Source organism: Pseudopodoces humilis, chromosome 3 (genome assembly GCF_049639895.1).
Source record: "Pseudopodoces humilis isolate 2021_Gansu_Grassland_sample_001 chromosome 3, ASM4963989v1, whole genome shotgun sequence".
NCBI lineage: Eukaryota > Metazoa > Chordata > Aves > Passeriformes > Paridae > Pseudopodoces > Pseudopodoces humilis.
Window position 1 is genome coordinate 56,760,659 of NC_142202.1, and position 24,509 is coordinate 56,785,167.

At 37.6% G+C, this 24,509-nt stretch overlaps 1 protein-coding gene across 2 annotated transcripts in view; it reads right to left on the reverse strand.

Annotated features, from left to right (window-relative positions):
* The window catches only part of MTHFD1L (methylenetetrahydrofolate dehydrogenase (NADP+ dependent) 1 like), a 143,936-nt gene that overhangs the window by 92,969 nt on the left and 26,458 nt on the right, over positions 1–24,509 (reverse strand). For both annotated transcript variants that reach the window (XM_005518641.3, XM_088053208.1), the window contains 7 exons: positions 17,923–18,059; positions 16,639–16,685; positions 15,690–15,797; positions 14,714–14,788; positions 13,255–13,357; positions 9,985–10,061; positions 5,096–5,236 (listed from right to left, as the gene is read on the reverse strand). In XM_005518641.3, coding sequence (XP_005518698.3) covers positions 5,096–5,236; positions 9,985–10,061; positions 13,255–13,357; positions 14,714–14,788; positions 15,690–15,797; positions 16,639–16,685; positions 17,923–18,059 — 688 coding nt within the window. The remainder of the gene's footprint in view (positions 1–5,095; positions 5,237–9,984; positions 10,062–13,254; positions 13,358–14,713; positions 14,789–15,689; positions 15,798–16,638; positions 16,686–17,922; positions 18,060–24,509) is intronic.

Sequence of the window (24,509 nt, forward strand, 5' to 3'; positions counted from 1 at the left end):
AATGGATCCACAAAGATATAATATGAGAAACTGATAGCAAAACAACACAGTTTTTCATCTTCTGAATTAGACTGCTGTTTCTTAAGATGTTCATTTTAGAAGCTAGGATTAAAAAGCAAGGAAACATAAGCACTCCAACTTTTTAAAAATGGGTGAGGCTCCACAACCTCCATAGAGACAGCCTGGTTCTTATATTGCCAAATATTCTCATTTCTAGAGGGGAAAAAAAAAAAAGCAGCCAAATGCAAAACTTTACATCCCGTCTTTCAAGTGTTCAACAGCAAGAATAACTACCTGAGCAGCCACGGATCAGCCCTACTGGAAAGAAGACTTGGGGGAAGAAGTGAAAAATAAAAGCAGGACACTTCTCCCCCAGCCTCTTCCCCTGCTTCTTCTAGATAATAATAGCTCAAATCCCATCTCCTTTGTTTTCTGGTGTCTTCACCAATCTGATAGAAATGGTGAAGTAAAAAAAAATACTTCCTCTGCATTTTATCTTTTTGGGAGATATTACTTATGCATTATTTGGGAAATATTAGACATGCCTCCTGGACACAACTCATTTTATCTGAAGCTGAAAGCAAAGAAAAAAAGACCCAAATACTCCAATAGGCATATCTTGTGTCTATCTGCCTCCCATGGCTCTTAACCGGGTTTGGTGTCAAGAGCAGCCCTTAGAAGCTAAACAAACAATAAGGTTCTCATACCTATCTGACATGACTGTGAGAATGAAGTTTTCATTTCTTTGTATCCTCAATCCTCCATGTATTTCATACACAATTCCTACAGCTCACTCCAAGTCCTGGATCTGATTCACAAAGCTATTTAAGGAATCAGGTTCCTATTTCCAATTCAGAAGAGGTAGATAAACTTCTTATAAAAGAATTAGGGGCTTTGACACTTAGACACCAATTAAGCTTGTGAGAGCCCAAAGATCATTGGCTTTCCACTAGATCACTGTCAGAGGAAAGAAGCAGGGCTCTGAATCAATTGTATACATATGTTCAACTTTTCTGGGTTCCTTCCTGGAACTGATCACAGGTATTCCTGAAAATAATGCTCCTTCCATCTATCCACCAGCCATCAGGGCAGATATGCTCCCCAGGACAGCACAGATCACAGAGCATAAAATAAATTATACACGTGACACAGGAAAGGCAAACTTAGATGAAAATACAAAATACTTTCAAAGCAAATTCCAGTGGAGCAGTCTCTGAAGTCTATCAAGACTGGAAATGAAAGCCAGCACCAGATGACAAGGAAGGTGATTGAAAGTAACTACTGTGAAATGAATAAAGGCTACACAGACTGAAAGGCAGAGAAAAACTCTTTACTTTATAAGAAAAATAATAAAGTACTTGTAACTTCCCTTCAATTGAAACTATAGTCTCTAACAAAATAATAATACTTTCTGCAATTTCAGTCCTGTAAAAAAAACAAAACCTTAAATCATAATCTGAGAAGAACTGCTACTCCTTTCGTTTGAAGTGAACACTGTTCACAATGTTTCTGATGAACCAGAGAATAAAATCTCACTAGCTGACAGATCATTTACATAAGTAAATATGAAGCTATTTCTTTTTTTTTTTTTTTTTTGTCCTGGAATTACTGAAAGCTAACGGTATGGCACAGCAAGTAAGCTGAGAAGAAGTTGTATTTTAAAAAAACAGTGACATATTTATTTAATATTTTTCATATCTGCTGAAATACTGATCTAGGGCACATATACCGATTTAGCTTCACATAAAAATATGGTATGTGTCCATCAGAATTCTACTTCACTGTAAAAGCCAAAAAGCAATTAAGTCTTCAAAATACTGTACAATGAGCACCACATTTTGGCAAAGAGTTCAACATATTCCATTACAGAGGATAGACATTTAATCCATTACTCTTGTGGAAAGAGTCTTCTCAATTCACGAAATATTCAATTTATCTTTTTTCTATTATTCCTAGCCTGTCTCTGCATATGGTTTATATCTGCCAATGTGTATTTTAGGTTTTACTATTGTATTATGATAAATATATTGCATATAAAGTCAAAATTAAGAGCAATTGTATTTTTGTGAAGTATTTTGTGTGTACATCTGGAAACAAATCACAGAGAAAGGTTTAGTGGTTTTGGCTCACATAGATTTCAAAGAACTAAAGACTACTGTGAAATATTTAAACTTGCATAAATTCAATCTGTGTAGCATATAAACATGAACCCAAGAATTTTTTTTCAGTGATAGGTAGAACTGGCCCATTATTCAGATTGTGTGGTATTTCTCATGATAAAGTTGCCTTTAAAGTTTTTTAGAACTATATGCAATTGCAGTTCTTTGGGCTAAAACGTTCCATGTCAACAGACTACGATAGATTCAAGCTTTCAAACTTGATTTTGTTTTACAAAAATAGAAGTCAAAATTATTGAACCTGCATTGAGAGCGTTCTAAAATCTTGCAGTGTTCTTGGTTTGTTCAGCTGTCTTGAGATCTTTCCTTACTGAACTACAAAGCTTTACCTCTTCACTGACTGACTTGAAAAGAGGATGGAAATTCAGGAGCAGAATGGCTTCACATCAAACTCCTTGATGTGTGCGAAAATTTTCACAATAAATAATCCTTGGATTATATCAACAGAGGCACCACAAGCTTCAGGGGAAGAAGGGAAGAGTAGAGACTGCATTTAAAATCTAGAAATGGTAGGTTTAGTTGCAAGCAGCTCAGACATGTGGGAAGAAACCAGCTACAGAGATAAAATGCTACGTGATAGAACACAAATTTATCTTCTTTGTACATATAAATTATGACTTGTTATGGTCTTTGATTATACTTCTCCTGTTGTTTCCACAGGATTCAACTTTATACAGTAGACTTTTACCAGTGCAGTATGGTTATTCATAATTATTCTCTTCCCCTCGTACAAAGTAAGCATTATTTAATTTGATACAGAAATTGTAGAAACCCCACTGCGAATTTCTTTTGGCATTTTTAAAATCCCACACCACAGCATCTGACTTCTTCTTCAATATTAGTAAGTCTTCAGAGAGGAAAAATTGTTCCTGTTTTTCAAGAGAGAAACCTGCACAAACAAGAATCAAGCACAAAAATATTCACCAATTTTGGATGCTCAGCCTGGGACAACAGAAAATAATTTCTCCTAGTTCAAAGTTTTTGATGGAGTTTCACACTTTCCATAAATTTCTGTTATTTAGCTCCCTAGCATTAAACCAGTCTGAGGAATGTGTAACTCCTTATGTACAGTAAGAATCAGTTTGTGTGGACAGAACACCACATGAAAATTTTGCAAAAAACACAGGAATAGAACTCTCCAAAGAGATGATTTACATCCCTAACCATGAAATCATATTCCCTTTTTTCCCATGGTTCTCATACACATTTTTAACACACTGCACAACAAAAGAGGTAGAAGTTTCTGCACTTCCCAGTCATGACATGCACCCAAGTCTTTCCTGTGCATGGTATGGAGAACCTCCAGAAGAAAAACAATGCAGCAGCATAGCTGCAGATGCTCATAACACATGTCCTTCAGGCTGTGATGATTTTTCCTTTCTGGACAGTTTTTCTTTTCTATAATACAAAACACTGCTTTAAAGAACAACTAGAAACACATGTTCAGTACAAGCAACACTATCAAATGATTGAGACACTAAGCATAGGAAGTTTGTTTTAAAAAAGGCCAAAGAAAACTGTATTAGTAACAGACATTTTGCTGAGCACTACTTTAATTTTAGGGACATGGTGGAAAAATCCTAAAATTCTTTTGCCCCTATGGAAAAGCCATTTCGTTCGTTCATCAAGCTAATTAGCATTAAGTGGTTAGCAGGTCAAATATTTTATGGTGTTAATAAATAAAAGTACCTTCATAGAAAAGTAGTGTCAAAATTAAAATTGTGTATTTCAAATGCAGTTTTAATTCTAACACTAAATAATTTTAAAGTTTTTGCATATGCCTTATAATGTAACTTATTTCCCAGTCCCCTCCATTTGGCCAAGACAAAGTTATACAATTGAAAAGCAAAAGCAAAACTTCAGTAGCTGGAATATTAAATGCAGTACTTCATGTCTCCTGCATAATTGGGAGTAGATGATTTACTTTGATTTTTAATGACTGTACTTAGAAATTTTCAACCTTATCTTAATTTCATTCTTAAATCCAGGCATTCTAGATATCATGTTTTCATTTCTTTAGTAAACAGAAATCCACTAAGACCGTGAAGGTGTTCCTGACTTGCGGATTTGCTATCTTTGCTGACAAGGCAGGATACTGCCTTGATATTGCTTTACTCATTCATTACTCAGGTAGTTTGAGCAGATGTTCACAAAACAGGGAGAAACAGGAGAAAACATCCAGAGCCTGTGTGACGCAGGCAGCCATCACCAGTGGGCTGGCATTAGACTGCTCCTGGCATACAGCATCAACTGGTAGCCTCTGGCTGCACCAAAACCTGCCATACACAGCCATGTGTGAGCTTCCAACCACTGTTCAATGACTCACGGCCCGGATACATGGGATAGAATGTGATTTAAAGAAAAAACATACTGACTTTTTTCAGAAGCTGAAGTAGAGAATGAGGAAACGGCAGCTAATGAAGGTAAAGAGGAAAAAACCCATAAAAATCTAATGACAAATAAACCTGTCCCAAGCACTATCAGCAACCTTTGAATTAAGAACAGCTTGTTTCCATTCTGATTCAGTGGTACAGGCATTCATGTGGTAACTATCATTGTAAGATCTGAGCAGACTCTAAAAGCACAGTAGCAAACATTACCAGCTTTCTCAAATAAGGGCCCGCACTTTGACTCCCTCCAGCACCGAATTTGTTTGCCTTAAGAATTGCAGAAAATGATCCAAGTAGGTTATGGAGACCAGAGGTTTCCTCCACCAGATGTTACCAGAGTTGAGGAAATGAATTCTACATCTTGTTCTCATTCTCAAGCAGGTTTTGGCCCAGAAGATGATCTTCCTTTGATATCTGACTGTGCTGTTCAAAGCAAAATCCTTGGCATGCACCTGCCTTTTTAATGCTTTGAAAGGCAAAACAAACATGTCTGAGGTTATTCACAGGTCTCTACAGCACTGAACATACCAAATCCTCTGCTGTTACTGGTTCTCCTTTATGGTCATTAGCCACCACCATTTTCCCCAGTCTTTCTTTCATGTCTTGAAGGCTGGTGGTAAGTGCCAGGATGGCCATAATCTCACTTGCAACAGCAATATCAAACTGAGCCTGTAAAGTAGAAATGAGAATCATGAACCAAATCAAAGTCAGCTGAAATACTCACAGGGGATCATTAGGAATAAACTCAGGAAAGATAAATTTCACACTGGAATTCAAACAACTTCTAAATGGTAACTTAAAGCTTTTGAGATTACTCAAGACTAGAGTAACTTGTATGTACAGACTGGACAATGAACTGTGGGAAAGCAGAGCTGCAAAAAGGAACCTGGGGATCCTGGTCCATGGCTTGAACACGAGCCAGCAGTGCCCTGGCAGCCAGGAGGGCCAACCCTGTCCTGGGGGGCATCAGGCACAGCATGGCCAGCTGGGCAAGGGAGGGGAGTGTCCCGCTCTGCTCTGAGCTGGGACAGCCTCACCTCAGTGCTGGGGGCAGTTTTGGTGCCATGATACAAGAAAAACATAAAAATATTGGAAAGCATCCAAAGAAGGGTTACAAAAATGGTGACAACCTTGAGGGGAAGTTGTATGAGAAGCAGCTTAAGGTCACCTGGTCTGTTCAGCCTGGAGGAGACCTCAGTGTAGTCTACACTTTCTTCATGAGGGAAAGAGGAGGGGCAGGCGCTGATCTATTCTCTCGTGACAGAACCCAAGAAAATAGCTTGAGGTTGTGTCAGGGGAGATTTAGATTGGATATTAGGAAAAGGTTCTTCACTCAGAGGTGGAAGGCTGGGCACAGAGTTCCAGGGAAGTGATCACAGAATCAAGGTTGAGAGAGTTCAAGAAGCATTCAGACAATGCTCTCAGGCATAGGGTGTGACTCTTGGGGATGGTCCTCCACAGGGCCAAGAGTCAGACTTTGATGCATCCCTTTAACCTCATGATATTGTATGATTCTGTGAACTTCAAACACCTTATAATCCCTCATTAATGTTGCATTACTACTACTACTACTACTTGTTGTTGTGGCATTTCGGTTTCTTCTCAGGGCTGTGTTTTCTCTGGGATAGTCCCTCACGGGGAGTCTCTTTTATTTCAGTTCTGTTTCAGGAAAGATTCTCTAAAGGTTCATTTGTTTCTTGTTTCTCATGTTTATTAATATATATTATCAAAAGACTTGGCAGGTCTTTTCCAGACTTTCTGCACAAGTTCAATCTACCACATCTTTGGTTCAAGTTGGCTTTAATAGCACAAAATGGCCGTGAAATACACAGTTCTTTTATCTTTATATTTATTTTTAGTCAATTAACATTTTTTTTAGTGACCTAATGACCCAACACCTGTGTGCTGCACTGTGGCATTTTTCTATTTAATCACTTATTACTACTGAAAAATCTCTAAAAGAAGAAAATTAAGAAGAAAGAAGTAAGAGACAACACCCCAAATTTTCCATCTTGTCTTTTGTTTTCTAAACTAAAAAAAACTCTACATTCTTAACTTTTTCACCTAGTGACTTAAGAAAACTCTCTAATCTACACACTTTTAGTTTTTTTCATTTAACTTTAATAATTGTTTTTATGATGTTATATGAAATTCAATGGTTTTTTTGGATGTCAGAGCTAGGTATCAGAGACAAGGGCACACTTTGTGCCTCAGACTTTAACAATTAATATTCTCCATTACACTACATTTATTTGAGGACCAGTGCTACAGACTTAGTTCCTTGGCTCACATTGTCCTCAGAGAAGCTCCCTGAAGGATCAAGATTTTTTCTTCTGTGGCAGAAACTGAAAATCACCAGATGTCTTTTGAGTTTTATTGGCCTGAGAAAAGGAACACTGCATTGTGGAGGGTTTTTAATTTTTTTTTTCTATAATGACCTCCAACAGCTTTTTATTCTGGTTTCAAAATCATTCTTGTTACATTTGATCATTCTTTTTCTACTTTAGCTCAAAATTTAGTGTCTATGCTGTTAAGTCTTGTGCTTGACCTATGAAAATGTAAAAAATATTTTTCCCCCCTCTTTCTTTTTTAATTAAAAGAGCAAATATGTAAGTCAAAAAGCACAAAGAACTATATGTGGCATCAGTTCCACTGCTCTTGTAGAAACACATCCATACTGTGAAGCATTTCAGCACAATGTAAGCAATAGTTTTTACTTTTCTTTAAGAGCATGGATTAGTAGCATTTGTACTAATTCACTGTTAGTAAAGCTCGGGCCACATGCTGTCAGAACATAAACAGATAAGAAAAGAAAAGCCACTAATGTATTATGTTATAAGAATGCAATGTTGGCAGTGATCAAGAAACGCAATTTCTTTAGTAATCTCTCTATCTCCAACAATTAAATTCTACATAAGGTTTAGTAACTGACATCCTACTGCTATCTATGTAAGAAAAAAAGCCCAGGGCTGCTTCTCTCAGACCTCTGGCAGATGTATCCCATACTAATACTCGAGGAATCTGTTCATATTGAGAGCTTTGACTGTTTTTAAGAAACATCTACAGAAAACATACACCCCACTACTCTTGTGCACTTGCCTGGTACTTTAAGAGCTTCTGCCCTTTTTTAACCCATGTTCCTGCTTTTAGTTTTTGACAGCTACAGCCCTATTCAGGCTGACCTCTACGTGCCCACTTGTTTAGTCAAAACTGCTGAAGACACCTGAGCACTTTTCTGCTGTGGACACAGGCAGAGAATCCTACATACCAAGGAAAAGAAAAATAATTCTGCAACTGAGATTTTCAGCATAGAGATTCAAGTGAAATGGTGAAATTACAAAACAGATTTTCTGTCCTCTTTGGAAGCAGATGAATTTGAGAATGTCCTCAGTAAGTCATTGCAGCATATGTAAGACAAGAAATAAGCCTGAGAAATCTATGTCCAACCCTTATGTAAAATACTTCTAATTTACCAGAAAAAAACCAACTTTTTATCACTGTTTCTATATAAACCCAAAAGGACGGGAAAAACAGTCCCAGGTAGATGCTCAAAGAGTGACATAAAATTTAATTGAAGAAACAGGCTCAAAAGACTGTAGTAGCAGGTGCTATTTTAACTCTAATAACCTTTATACACCTATGAAGTGCTGACAGAAGTCTCAGCTGCAAAGTCAGTTTTCTATTGATGAAAGGATCCACCCACATGGATTCAATTGCAGGATCAAGGGCATCAGTCATGTAATACTCTTCAGAAACCACAGCATCCCTGTTCATTAAAATGCAGACTTTTGTGCCTGCTGTGCTTTGCCGTTTTACACAGGTGTCATTGATTTTAAGAGTGCTAGAACATCACTCCAAATATTTATAAAATGCATCTGTTAACTATGAAGTCCTGTTTTCTCTGGATCTCTGGCTAGGCTCTGAAATGAGTTTTCCTAACTGCTAACTCTATTTCTTGAGTCACTAAGTCCACATTAAAATGTGAATGGATATGCATCAGTCCAACATCTCAATGCTGAAAACATTAATTTTACCCAAAAACGTACAGAAGCAACATTTGACAGTGATATTGTCAAGTACTACTCTATAATAAAATAAGCCACATTTAACTCAGCAGTACAATTACAGTGGTAAAACACTACACAATAAGCCTGGCAGAACCCAGCTTAAAACGAATAATCATATTGAGTCACTGAACAAATCTAAACACATGAAAAGGTCTCAAGTGTTGAAGGAACTCATACCAAATATAATTTTTTGTAGCCCCAGCCCTTTATCAGAAATGACTATTAGCTAATATTGAATTTCCTTTGAGCTGCAGACACAAATTTCTATTTTGTGCATTCAAAACCAAAATAAGTGAGCATTTCTAGTGGAAGGAGTCCCTGCTTAGGGTAGAGGGGTTGGAACTAGATGATCTTTAAGATCCCTTCCAGCCCAAACTGCTCTAGGATTTTATGATTTCTCTTTGACTTTGCTTTACCTGCTGCAAAAAATACAGCAATATGTTTAGGTCTATTTATTTAGGCATATGTTAAAAATGTTAAAGAAATCATAAAGAAAAATTGCAGCTAGGATTTCCAAAAATGTGAAAGCCTTATCTCTGTTACAAGAGCTGTTCACATCAAAATAGTCAGAACTTCAGGAATTTCATGATCCAGAATGTTAGATTACAAGATCTTCACCAAATTAGGAGCAACTCCACATCACCAAAACAAATTTACTCCTCCTGACACTGCTGTTCCGTGCTGTGTTGTTTCAGAAATTAATTTATCTACATTACACCAGGAACACTTGTTCAGGTGGTGTTGAGGAAGTCTGGCTTTCAATTTTTCAGTAAATTCCTTAACAAACTTCCACAATCTCTCATATGGTAATGCAGGTTAGCTTTTCATACCACTGAAAAGTACACATATACTTATTTTCTGAACTATCCTTCAAGCCCACATAGTAAAAGCAAGCACATGCTCAAAGTTCTTACAGTTCAGATTCCAAAGTTGACATGCATGACAGGGAAATGAGAACTCTGAATACAAAGATTGTTTTTAAACAATTTTTGAAATTAAATTTAAATGTAATTTGAATTACATGTATCCTACATAAATTGTTACAGAGATTAAAAAAAATTAAAAGTCATACAAATTAACTTTATGAGGGCATAACGGCATCTTGTCACAGGACAGTGTTAAACCCCTGACACATGAAATTTTTTAAAGCGCTTTCAACACATTGTAGAATATGCATTGGTTTCTATTTCTGAAATTCAGATTCAGTCACTCATTAACACCATCAGTTTCACTGCAAGATCACTACACAGCAGCAACAGACGTCAATATGGCAATTCAAATTGAAAAAACTCTCTCAGACTCTAATGCAAAGTCTGTCCAGAACTTGATTTATTAACTGCTTTTACATACCTGACGGACAAATCCTTTCTCCGTATTTGCCTGCCCAACTGTTATTTTGCGCAGGAACCTGTCATTTGTATCCACCACTGAAATAAGGGAATAGCAAAAGCAAAACATGTTAACAAGGACTCTGGAAAATGGGTTTTTCCAGACAAACCTGTTGTTACATATATAAGATTCAACTGCTCCAACAGGGTAACCAGACAGCCACATTTCTGCATCTCAGCACCGGCACTGGCGTGGTTGCTCCCTTCCAGTTGGTACCATTAGATGACAGGTTGAAACAAATCAAATACACTTTATTTGAACAGCATTCGAAGCTGACAGATTCTTAGTATTCTAACACACAATTTAGTATTTTACCTACATGAGAAAAATCAGTCTTAGTAGACACAAAGTACCACGTCTACTTCAAACCATCTGTTTCATCACTGACTTGTTAAGAATTGATTTTAAGATGGCATGATGTTGGTTGGACTTGGTCAGTTCCTCTTTAAAGGATGATTATGATGTCAGATTGGATTTTCCAGACAAGTATCTTTCACATGTGTCACAGAAACTAACTAACCACATTCAGCTGCACAGCATGAGGATGATCAGGGGACTGGAGTACCTCTGTTACGAAGACAGGCTAAGAGAGCTGGAGCTGTTCAGCCTAGTGAAAAGAAGGTTTTTGGGAGACATTATAGCATCTTCCAGCACCTAAAGGGTCCAAAGAGAGACTTTTTACAGGAGTGTGTAGTGATAGGAGAAGGGGACATGTCAATTCCTACAGAATGAAAAAATAGACTCGCTTTTTCTTACGGGCTCTGTAGTCCTAGAAATGCTCAAGTTTGCACCAACCCTAAAATAAAGGGTGCAAGAGGACTCTTGATAAGTTCAGCCTGTAGCTTGGCAATGAACTCAATCTTCTGGTAGATTTGAGTCTTGTTCATTTATAAGCAGAGAGTCCAGGAACCTCCAGAGAAGCTGTCAGTACTCAAGGTAAGTGAGCTCCTTCCACTTTTCCTGCTGCTTTTGGTGATTAAAAAAAAATTCTGTCTGTACAGAAAAAGATGACATAATTACCCAAGAACAAGAGTGACTCTGAATGCTCATGTTCCACAACTCCAGTTCAGGGTTGTGAGTGAGCTGGGAGAAAACCAAGATTTAAGTCACTTCCCCCCTCTTGGGCATTTCTCTTGGGGCTGTTGTAAATACCAGACATACTTTCTTCCCTCTACTCAGTCTTTAGGCCCCTAATTTCTTCAGGAATTCCATTTAAGGGATGGTGCAACACAGATTTGGCCAACTCATTTTGGTTTCTATATATATACTCTAAAATACTACACCATTGGCAGAAATTGCAGAGCAGAGCCTGGAACATGGAAGCTGTAGTCTTGCACCAAGCTGTGCTGCCACATGGCACTATGAAGCCATATGGCAAGCTGATCTCTCCAGCACAAACTTCTCCCTTCTCTTCCTCGGAAGCTCAGTCTCACAACACAGCTTCAGCAGAGCTGAATCTCTCCTGTCTGTGCAGGCACTCCTGAGGGCAGGAGCTTACCTTCCCACCAGCCTGGACAGCCAGTGAGCAGCTTTTTTATCTGGACATGTGAAATCATGTAACCTAAACACCCTCACCATGAAACTGTAACTGCTCCTGCAACTCCTGCTTACTGACATATACTTACTTTCTCATTGTGGTCACTCACTGTCCAAGAAGATTCCAATAGATGCACTAAGTAGTAATAAAATAAGAAATAACTGGTTTTGCCATAAATTTTTCCTTCTCCAAATCTTCCCTCCTCCTTTACCCAAAGTAAACCTTCCACTAAGGTTTAGGTTCAAATAAGTGTTAGGTTTAATGTATCCACTTCCTTATCCTCTAGAGATGTAAACAGAATCTGACTATCAGGGAAAGAAAAAGGCTTTCCCACTTTTCAGTATACTGTACATTTTCAAGTTAGTGTAAGCTGACAGTGAACTGAAAGTTTGTGATACTTCTATGGAAACAGGTCCAGACTACAATTAATTTTCAGAAGATCCAATAGCTTAGCTCTTTTTCCCTACAAATGCCCTGGTATGTAACAAGCTTCACAGACATATGGACTGCAGAAACAGTCCTAAATAAAACAGCCTCCAAGTTATCTAAACCATTCCTAAACCCAGGGGTTTTTTTTCTAAAATGTTTAAGGTATGTGCATCATATAGAGCTGTGTGGAAGAGAAATTTCACTAACATTGTTTGAGATTAATTAAATAACTCCCTTGAGGTTAACAGCTGTTGAGCAATGTTGCCTCCTCCCAAACCCATGCTGATAAAAAAGAGGAGTCATATTACACTAAACATTTATATTACTACTTTATCCTAATACAGGTCTCTTCCAGACACACTGTGTGACTAATAAAAAACATTTTATGCCACATCCCCAGAATTATCTTGAGAAAAATATCCCAAGTCTGAGATGCATACAAAGGGCACAATAAACATGGCCAAGACTCCTCCCTTCTCAATGGATTCACCCTTTTTTCTAAGCATCACAATACATTCCATTTAACAGTGATAACTTTAGTGTTTGAGAACTAAGAAAGAAAATAAAATCCAGTGGTATTTAGCTCAAATCTTTATGCAGAGTGTACTTCCCTAAAGAAGAAAAAGATAGGTATAGAAATTGAGGTAAACAGTGAAATTTGACCCAGCACTAGAGCTGGAAAAAACAGAAGGGAGTTGTCTAAGGGCATCAGAGGGGATATCAGTTTGCTTGGCAACAGTACCACATCTTTCATCTCTTTTTCCAAATGAAGCAAACAACTCAAGAGACTTCAAAAATCAGAAAAACACATAATCCCTTAAGCCTATTAAGTCTCTTGAGCTACCCAGGCTGCTGAGCTTGGGAGGATGAGGACCAAAATCAAAAAGAATAAATACAAATAATCTAGAACCATAACAGACACAGTTATGAAAAGAATGGCTAAGATTTGCAAAATGCACAGAATAGACACTTTCACATGGCTGGAGAGGTATTACCTAATGTGAGAGCGACTGGGGATGTATTTAAACAGTCAAAGAGACCTATCCTTCAGAATTTTAGCCAACTCTCTTGAGCTATTGCAGATACTTGACCAAGTTTAGAGCAACATGCTGCACCTGTATTTGTTAGGAACCCACACTTCCCACTTGCAAATTGGTTATTCTTACTGTCAGAGCAGAAACAGCTCTGATTCAGGTAAAATTAAGTAAATTAGGAGATAAATTGTGATGAAATCCAAGATGAAGTGAAACTTTCTGACTACATACCTCTTTGCCATGTTATGGTTGATGGGTCAATGTCAAGGCGCACAAACTTGCCGATTTCCTTTTCTGTTAAAGTCTCAGGATCAGTCTTGTTTATTCCCAGCCTCTACACACAAACAAGTTCAAGAAGTGCAATGAAATGTCTTATTTGTTTCAAATGGTGTAGCTGCTCTGGCTTATCAACCCCACACATATAAGTGAGGCGTTTCAATCTTAGTAATCCTGTTTGAAGAAAAATGCAACCTGATCCCATAGTGATTTCCTTACAGTTGACATCTTGTTAGATAAAAGGAATCATTACACTGAGAATAATTCACAGCAAAATAATTCAATTATATTGGAAATTACGATTCATGTATTTGAAAGTTATAAAGCCAAACTTTTATTTACTCAGTTGCAGCTCATGTGGAGAGAAAAATCAATTCAAATATAGAGACATTTGGTATGAATGAATATGAATACTATGAATAAAGCAAACGATCCCCCTCTTTCTCTAACCTGTTATCTGTAACAGTGTAAACAAGAGTAAACTGAAAATATCCCAAAATTCCGATGGAACAATCTCTGAGCCTAACTCTGCCTTAGAGTCAAGCAGGCATCATCCTCATTTTAGTTTACTGACATTCAACTGAGCAGCACAAAAGCTTAAAATGTTATGAGAACTCCTTTCCCCCCACCAAAACAGAAGCTGGCACTACCTCTATCCTTCTTTCCACCCCCGAATTCCAAGTGTGCCCTTGGCAGCTGTCCATTGCCATCCGATGACTGAAACATGATCAGCCAGGACTCACAGGCCAACAGCAAACACAGAACTGGCCACAGAAGAGCTGGAGCTGTCCTTAGGGGTCATATTTGAGGGGTTCATATTCTCTTTCTCCTACACTAGTGGACTGTGCTCCTCTCTGGGTTTTTATCAGAATGGCACTCTCAAATCCAGACATGTTATTCACACATTAATTGCACGGGAAGCTCTTCTGGAAGAATTCAGGGAGCAAGATGGGATGCAAAAATATACTGAGCATACAAAGGTACCCCTTGAAGGAAGAACACCATTAAACTGACATCAATAAAACACCAGAAATATATGCTATATTAAACTTTCAAAATCAGAAAATATTGCAAAACCAAAGAATGTGAGCTTTCAAATGTGACTATACCATAATTGGAAAAGTATTTAAAAAACTCTAACATTTCACCAGAAGAGACACAGCATTTAAAAACATTACTGGTTTATTTCAGGAGAAAAGAATAGCAAAAATGTTAGTTATAATAATAATAATATCAGACCCAGATCCTATTACTCCAAGGATGATGCTTTCAGAAAAAAGCCTAGACTTGATATATTCATGAGGGTTTATATAAGCTCAGTCCCATACATCAAATAATTTCAAACAAGTTGTGTAAGAGAATACATTTCATGAAGAGACACCATAATTGAGGAGAGACAGAATTAATGACTTACTCTCAGACGGGCAAGCTGAATAGCAGAAAATCCTCTCATGCCATTCACTACTGGAACGAGCCTATTATACAAAGACTAGAAAAAACACACAAGAAGTTGAAAGAAAAAGTTATAAAAAGCTAATGTCTTTTTAATTTATTCCACCTAATTTCAGTACAAATTTCCTAACCACATAGGTTGTGGACTTCTGGTTAGAGACTTAAAAAACAATTCTGAGAAGGTGGCAGGCTTCTGAGCCATGTCTATGATTTAAAAGTCTAAAATTGAATTGTCAGAAATTATTGGTTTTCTCTGTTTTACCAAAAAAATATATATTAATTTTTAAACTGGGAACCTTTTAAAACCTTAACCAAGATCCAAAGTATTTAAACTACAATTGTAATTTCCAAACTGGCCTAAATGCACACTTGTACATTGTGTACAAGTGTACCAAGCAAAGGGAATATGATAACCCTGCTCAGTGTTAATACTGCAGACAGAAAGAAGAGGCTCCTTTGGTCTTTTCCCTTTCCTTTAAAGCCCCAAGTTAAGATTTGTTTAAGGTCACAATATATTTAGCAGAGGGACAAGGATCTAGTTTATTTTCCCCATAATTCCTTCCTCTTAAGGTATATCATACCCAACTACACATCTGAAATGCAATTTGTAACTTTAAAGTGAGTCTTCAAATTACTGAAAACAGTAGGATTATGGGTAGGGAAAACATGCTTTGTTACACTATTTAGTACAGTAGGAAATACTTGTCAATGTTCTGGGCATGAGATCCTTATCTTAAAGACTACCTTTTGATAGCTATTTGCTAGAAAAATACATTGTATATGGAAAATCTCCCAGCAGAACATAAAATGGCTTCAGCAAGTTACTATTTACATGGTAAAAATATAAAATGATAAACAACATGTTTTTCTCTGAAATGCAGTTTATTGAAAAACTGAAAATAAAAAACACCATCTGGATAGGAGAAAATAACTCTCACCTTATCAGATTGAGTATTCTCATGCAAGATCCTAGCATCAATAGCAGCAGCCAGCAAATTATTTGCAGCAGTTATAGCATGAATATCTCCAGTTAAATGAAGATTGAACTAGAAGGGGGAAACAACAAGATCTTTTTATAAGAAAATATTTAATTCAATTCACTATGACAAATTAGCAGCACAAATCATTGCTATCTCCTTGAGATTGCAGCTTTGATTAGTCAGCTGTCAGGGTAGGCTAAAGATTACCAGGTGGAAATACACTTGGCCATATGAAAGACTTGTTTTCATCTGAGTACATGGTAAACTACTCTAAGTGAAGCCAAACAAAGTCAAGAACACCTTCATTCTTTGCTAAATGATTCAAGAATAAGAAGCCAAGAGTTACAGTTCTACATCATTAACACTGAATCAGTTTAGTGTTACTAACTACTAACTGACCTGGACCAGAGGTGTGGACTACTGCTGAATCTGCCCCAGAGCACAGCATACATCCTGGCTTTGGGGCCATATGCCAGCTTTCTGTTAGCTGCAGGAGAACAGCCTCACATGAACTTTGCTGATACCAAGTCTGACAAAGTTTTGTGATAACTCTTAAATGAGCATCTTGAATTAAGACTTGTGTTACACAGGTGCTGCATCTTTTACGTGTCTGACAGAAGGAGTTGGAAGGTCAGTTTTAATGGCACTTCAGGGCTGACATTAGAACCCTGCTTGGACAAGCTGTGCATGGTCAAGGTGGTTCCTCACCAACTCTGGCCATGGAGAGATTTTGCTGAAGTCTAAATTAGACTCTCTCTAACTGCCACAGATTTCCAAACAAGCACTGTGAATATCATAGAATCATTAAGGTTGGAAAAAACCTCCAAGATCATCAAGTCAAATCTTCAACTGAATACCATCATGCCCATTAAGCTGTATCACAGACTGCAAGTTGAGGCTGTCTCACCTCCTCCATGGGGATCACTTGAGCATATCCACCTCCAGCTGCTCCACCTGCACAGGGAAGCACATGCTCACATCAGTTTTGGAAAAAAACAACTACCTTTAAAAACACAAAGTGAAACATACAGCAATGATGATGCATTCTTGGCTTTTTGATGTCTATTAGAAGATCAGCAACGCACCCAAATAAACATGATTTCATTAATCTTGCTGGCTTATTTTTTTTTTTTCAGCAGGTAGTAAAAAGGGAATTCTTACTATGAAATGAAAGCCTACACATGATGGGTGGTACAGGCTCTGGCTACCTAAGGGCTACCCTCTGCTCCTGCCCAGATTTAGGACACAGTCATGCACATGCAGCTGCTGGGTGGAAAGACAAAGCAGTCACAAGCAAGCACTGCTTCCAAATGAAACCTTCACACCCTTGCCTGGGCACTCCTTCCCCTCTACCTCTCACAGAACAGGCAAAGAAATTTGCTGTTGCCTATGCACAAGCTGAGTGGAGGGATTAAAGCACTCACACGCACCAGTCTTAGCTGAGAAGCACCAAGCACCAGGAGCCTTCCAGCTGAAACCAAACTTGTTAACTTAAACTTCAGCAAAGCAAAGCAGAGAGGATGGGGAGTGCCTGCCCAGTTAGGCACAGTTTCAGCTGAGAAATGGTAAAAAAAAGATTGCATTACTTCCTATCAGCATTGAAGATGGGCTTGGTCTGGGTCTTACCTGGCCCTCAGGCTCTTATAGGGTTTCTAGGCAAAAAGGCAGCAGCCCACAATTAGAGGCAACAGCTCAGGAGAACAGAGAGAGGAGGTTCAGACCTAGCCAAACGTGTGCTGCTGACACATCTGAACCATAACTGCTAAATTCCTTGTATTGCTTGGAAATATCCAACGTGGGCCCTTTCCCAAGGAAAAATTAGACAGTAATATTTAGAAACATATTTAAAGAGTCTCCAAGAAGAGGGGTGGCTGGAAGGGTGTGTACTCACACAAAATTCCTCATGGCTAATTACATCCCTCTGCCTTTCATTATGTTTAGGCTTTATCTACATTATCAATACATGTTAAGTGCAGGAACATAGGTATGAACCTTGCACAGGAAGTTGTGTGCAAGAAGCCTTAATCTCTTAGTTACATATGTATTAAAATATCAAACATGCTACTACTGGGACAATCCACTGAGTGAAGCAATTAAGAAATTAAAAAAGAATAAATAAATTAGAAAAGGCAAAAAAACAGTATTTCCTTTTAGTTTGAAAGAGGTCATAGATTCTGCAAATATTATGTACCTTTCACTCCAAAAGTAGGTCCTTGAGAAGGTTGTCTCAGACAAGCAAAGGAATTAATGTTAAGGTGTGCAGTAAGCGCCTGAACGAGACCAACTGTGACTGTGCTTTTCCCCTCTCCTAGGGGTGTAGGGGTTATTCTAGCAAAACAGGAAAAAAGATTAATCAAATTCTTTGCTGATGTCAGCCTGGCTAAGGATATCAGAACTTAGAGCTTTTGATTTCAATGAAGAATATTTGTACAGCAAATTTCAATAAGATTACTTTATCTTCACAAAAATACTGCCACAATGTTAGCCCCTAGCTCAAGCTGGAATGCTGATATACATGTGTCTTCTATTTAAGCAATTTACTATGATAGCAGAAAAAGAGAAGATTATTTTGGCAAAAGTTCTAAAAAGAATATATTGAATTTAGACATTTTTATTACAGCACAAAAGTCTCACCAGTTTCATTAACAAACCATCCATCATGATACTCTAAGCATGTATTAATATTTTTCTGCAGTAATGCATGAGATCTTTTATTCCCACTGCTCAAACTTTGAATGAAATAATAGAATATTTTAACTTAAACAACCAACACTTTTGTTTGTAGAACTCAACTATGCCTCTCCAGCTTCCACGTCACCATAACCCCCAACAATGGCACATCAACAGCATTTTAAATAAAATAGGACACAAAATTCACTATATTCAATTGAACATGATTTATTGTATGCTTTTGTTTCAGAGATTTAAGGGCAATAGGGGACAATGACAATCATAGTCCATACAAAAGCTCAAAAACCTCATGCTACAGCTCCCATATTTAGACCATGACTGAAACAGGACAGAATTTTAAAAAGACCTCCAAACTCAAATCAGAGACTCTAACCTCTGACTCTTGTCCATAGAGGAGACTCTATTCTATATGTCCCCCTCTAATAAAGAGACAATACAGCTGATTCTGCAAGTAGAGAACTTCACCAGCCTTCAGTGAATGAGAGACACCTCAGTTTAAATGACTGTCTCCCTGCTTTCAACATCAGCACATTTGTTCATGATCCACCTTAAAAAAGTGAGGGGGGTGCTAGGGTTTTTCTTCTCTTTCTGTTTTCCTTTCTTGAGGTATGAACACATCTCATGGCTCCGAAATGCACTTGGAATGATTCTTTTGAGGCAGCATTTCTTTTTCTGATTGGCAAAAGAAGAAAGTCCCAGTCTTTTTTCTGCTCACACCACCTCTCACACAAATCTTCCTTTTTGACAAAGTATAACCATACCTTTGGTACCTTTTCTACCTGCAGGGAAGTATTTTAGTGAGCTGATGTTAAGAACTAATATTCATTCCCAAGGAAATATAAGCATACACATGGTTCCTCGTCAAAGGGGAACCATTATCCTGTGACCTCCTCAAAACTCAAGCTGAAACATCTAGATCTAATTAGAAACACTTCCTTCCCCAACTAGTAATTTTCCCAAGATATTGCTATCCTCAAATGGCACAAAAACAGTGTAATTGTAAGAATCAGCTCAGTTCAGTCAGTTCACAGATTGGCTAAACCACTTCTTTGTCCCACAAAAAAAAAATAGATGAAAAATGTTAACTTTTCACAAATCTATCTTTTACAGCATCATCAGGTCCTTGGCTTTTACTTTAAAAAAGATGTCCTGGATAGATAGGTCTGGAAAAATTTGTGTAGTTTGGAAGCAAGTCAAATTAACATTTTTATACTGTTAAAAAACATTTTTATACTGTTTAAAAAAAAATTTACAGTTGAGAAAAGTAGTCTTTTAACTAAAGTCTCAGTGAAATCAATAGGGTTAAGCACATCTGTAAGAGATTCCCTGAATTCTACGCTTTGAACTACTCTTATGTGACCATGGGCCACTTACTTTGGGCACTTGGTTTTAGCAATTTTCTACATTTTGTAACATTGTGTTCACCAACCATCAGATTCTAAAACATCATCAATAATTTACTGTTCAGACTATTTCATTATCCTAGAATGGCACTTCTTTGACTTAAAAAGGAATTCACAGAATTCTAGCAAAATATCTATGTAGAGCCAAAAAAAAGGTGGGAGATTTAGAGCATATCCTTTATCTACTCTCAAAAGCAATTTTGGTCACTGTCTTTTTTTATCCATACTAGGCCTTGTTATTTCCTTCTGATCTACAGCAGGAGCACAGAATGCTACTTCATTCCTTTTACTCTCAAGTTTGCAGTTCCTAGAAGAAAAGATACTTTTAATCTCTACATTGTCAGGACAGGGAGCCCTCAGGATTTTACTGCTGCCACAAGGATAGCTTCCTTTTTTCCCACCACTCTTTTTCTCGCCTCCTTTTTGTCCTGTGATTCTTTGTACTTTTGTACAAATGTGTTTCTTTCAGAGCACCACAGCTAGGCTAACTCACTTTTACTACCAGTTTCACCTTCTGACTACTGTTCTAGCACTGGTTTCCCCAAACCCATTCAAATAATTCTTAGCATGGCTTCTCCTTACCCCTTTTTCTCCTGCTATCTTGTTCACTTTTGTCTTTTGTCCTAATCTCATTTACTTGATCCTCTTACTCCTGTGCATTAAAACCAGATTTAAGGAATATATGAGTAATCCTGAGGCATTACTCTGTTCAAAGACTTATCAAGGTAAAAACTCTTGAAGCTATTATTTAAAAATAACAACAACAAAACAAAAAGAAAAAACAATAACAAAACACCCAAAAGGAAAGTATCCTACTATGAAAGAGACACCCATAATTGTTTACTGGAAGTTACCAGTAAAGAAAATTCCACAGACCCAAAAAATTCAGCGCACACAATGGCTCCACCAGTAACAGAAAAATTTGCATTTGCAGGTCATCCTCTTGGTGGCTACCTCTATTTTTGAGCATCAGACATATGAAGTTCGCACTCATAAGAATTCAGAGACACCATCCCTAGTTATTTACTTGGTTCAGCTCAAAACGTGTCAGGTGGCTGATCTGGCATACACAGCAGCACAGGGACTCTTTACAACTCTTATGAAACCAGCAAAATCAAAGATGCAGCCTCCTATCCAGCAAAGGAAAGGGAACTGCAATTGACAAATTGAATGCATGTTGGTGGCATAAAGAATATTTGCCTGTCACAGAAGAAAACAACGCACAATCAAGTATGACGTTACTAAAATTCTCTGGTAACTTGACTGGCCTATTCTAGAATGACTACACAATACGAACCAGAAAGCACTGGGAGTTTTCTATGAGATAGATCTTTTTCTAGAAAGCAAAAGGAGAAACACACCCCTGCTCATTGATTAAACTGGCAGGAAACCTCAAGAGCTAAACAGTTATTTATTTGTTTCAACAGTCACCAAAATCTTAGCTTTAAACTTCAGTTAAAAGAAAAAGAAAAAAAAGTGCCTGAAATGAAAAGAAAATTCTATTCCAATAATTTTCCTTCAAAAGCTCATTTTAAATATCTTTCCTTTTGTACCTGCTCTACTTTGATTGGGTTTTATAAATAAAATGATCCACTTAAGCTGTTTTGTGGACATTGAATTGTTTTTGCTGGCTACACTACTGCACTCTTGCAGCTTAGGTCACTTGCTCACATGGGTATAAAATTACAGCTGCCAATGGCTAACTTTAGCTCAATTGTGTTTTAACCTTATGCAAATTGAGGAAAAACCTCCTTTAAAATGCAATAAATTTTAATGAACTTCAAGAGACTTTAACAGCCATTTGCATTATTCTTCAAATTTCTTTAGTATGTTTTCAATCAAAACACAGAAACCCCACAATAATTTTCCGCCTTAAACCTCGCCACCTACCAAGCAATCATCAGCTCCTTGGCAAAGTAAGTTCTCCATAACATTGGAAAGCCTTCTCTCTTTATGTATATCAAAACAAAGAGAAGAATACACAGACTTTTTGTTTGTTTGTTATACATCACATTAGCTTACAGCAGAGCTGTTTCTGTGGGAAAGCTACATGAGGTCTCCCAAAGAGAAAATAAACAAACAGGGAGACAGACACTGCACTAGCTGTAACCTCCTCACAGCTACACCAGCCACTGTGACTCCAGCAAGAACTTTACTGGATATGTGACAATTCTCTTTCAAATTTCCTATGTTCAACTCCTAGGTATCAGCAGAGTCAAAGATTTTAATGAGTTTGTAATTCCAGTGATCCACACGGAAACCTGCACAGCCAGGCTATGGACACCATGGGCAACTGATTTCGCAGCTATGTACATCTTCCATCCTAGATGACAACTGTCAGAAATGTATTTCTGAGCACAGAAGTGTTGCAACTGCTGTCACCTCATGGAGATGGGGTTATGACAATGTTGCAGTGGCACCCATGGGTTGTGACTGGAGCTTCCAAATACAAAAGCACAGAGATCACTATGAAGCTAAAATGACTGAGCAAAGACAGGAACAGACTAAGGAATCCTCCACTACAAACATAATCCCCTACAGACTCATACAAGACAATCCCAATCAGGAGCTGTGTAATGACGTGACCAATAAATGACAACTGTCTCAACTATGACTTTTCTTTGGACTGTCAGACAATTCAGGGCATCAACACAGGGGTATTTTCCCCTCTTATCCTTCCCTGTATCTTTCCTCTAATTTTTGTTTTCCTTTCTTCTTAGCTTTTAAGCACCTTGCAGCCCAAGAGACACAGTAAAAAGAAATACAATCCATTTTTGTTTTCCTCCATTTTTTACCTTTTTGAAAAGGTAGTTCATCACAGACCAATCTATTAATGTTAGGATTTAAATTCTCCAGCATTCAAAAATCCACCACATTTCTCGTTAAAAGCAGCATTGGATTTCATAATTTTCCCACTTTTTATTCTTCGTCATCTTGCATTTTTGACGTGAACAAGTTTCCAGAACTATCCACTAAAAGCCAAAGCACTGGAGCATTTAGAAACAAGATGCTGAAACATACACACACAGAGACATAGATTCTAACAAATTGCAGCTGTAATTTCATATTGTGCCTGTGAATATTCCATCTACATGCTTGAGTGCTTGATTAGGTTACCCTGGACACTAAACTTAGCTCCTAGGTCAAGCACAAGCTGCATTCATTTGCATGCTCTCAGCTGGCAATGAGTGGAGGCAGTTTGAGTTAACAGATCCTGGGACATACTATTCAGCACACTAAAATCCTGTCTACTGGCAGTTGATGCCCAAGAACCAATTACTCCATGATAACTGCCCCCAAAATGTCTTAATACAAGCCCCATAGCATGCCAAACACAGACAAAGAAAAATAAAGAAAAAAGTAAGAATGAAAAACAAAAAAAAAAAAAAAAGAAAAAGAGAAAAGGATGGTCTCCATATAGAAATAAACGGAATTTATGAAGAAACAGTCTTCATCCTATTTTTGAGTGTCGTGATCTGTTAATCAAACTGCAATATGTCAGCATACAAAGTTTATATTGGATGAGACACTTAGCCATATTTGTTTGCATTTAGGAAGAACAAAAAAGACTTTGCAGTTAGCAACTTTTTAAAGAGCCATAAATACAACTATCCTCAGAGATAAAAAGGTACATTTTAGTTGCATTTTGCTGTTCAGAACAAGAAGATTGTTCTTTAGCATATCAGTAATAAACTAGACATGCATTTGCAGCAAATATTTATAAATTCCTAGACATTGTGAAACACTTAAATCTGAATGTGCAATAAAAGGCACAAATGTTGCTGGCTGCATCATGGATAAAGGTTGGAGATTCTGCAGTTTCTTGAATACACACACACACACACAAGAAGTTCTCATCATGCATTACAAATATTTCCACCAGAACCATAAGTATAAGCAAATCTCTTAAATGTTTCCTCTGAAACACTGAAAATATTTATTCTGAAGACCTATACTGCATCATTCTAAAATAATTTTTAAGTATCTTTAGTTATTGTGAGCAAACATAATAATCCAAATGGCAGGCTCTGGTTGACCTGGCCTTGAAAAGGGAGAGAATGAAGGCAAATGAGGATCCTATTTCACTCCCAATTTCCACACTTCAGTGATACTTGATTTTCACTGCATTGAACATTTCCCCATCAGACAGAGTTCCCTGTTTTTCTTAAAATCATTGTCATCTGCTACAGCCATTTCAGCAAAGGAGAGCAGCTGAGAGCATATAAACACACATTAAATGTATATTTTATATGTACTATATTTCAAAGTCAAGCTTTGAACTCTCTCAGAAGAGAATGTTCCCACTGTTGTAGCGACCTTGCCCAGGCACTCCTCAGCAGATGTGGCTTTGCACTAAACCCACAAGATGCAGTGACTTTCAGAGACGTTACAAATAACAGCATATTGCATCATCAGGTTGGGTAGCTACCAAGCCCAGTCCTTTGTTTCTGAAACACCATTCTGTATTGGTACATTTTATGTAAACTTATGAGAGGATGCAATTTTCTACCTTTTGCCAGCTTTTCATCTTTCTGGTCAAAACAACTGCATTTCTTCCACATGTAGATGCACTTCCTTCTGCCACAACTGCTTGAGATACCCTCTTTGAAGAGAATGTGAGACAAAGCAGTGTGAAGAAAAGTAAGCACTAGTGCATGCTATCTGACACAACTAAAATCCACCC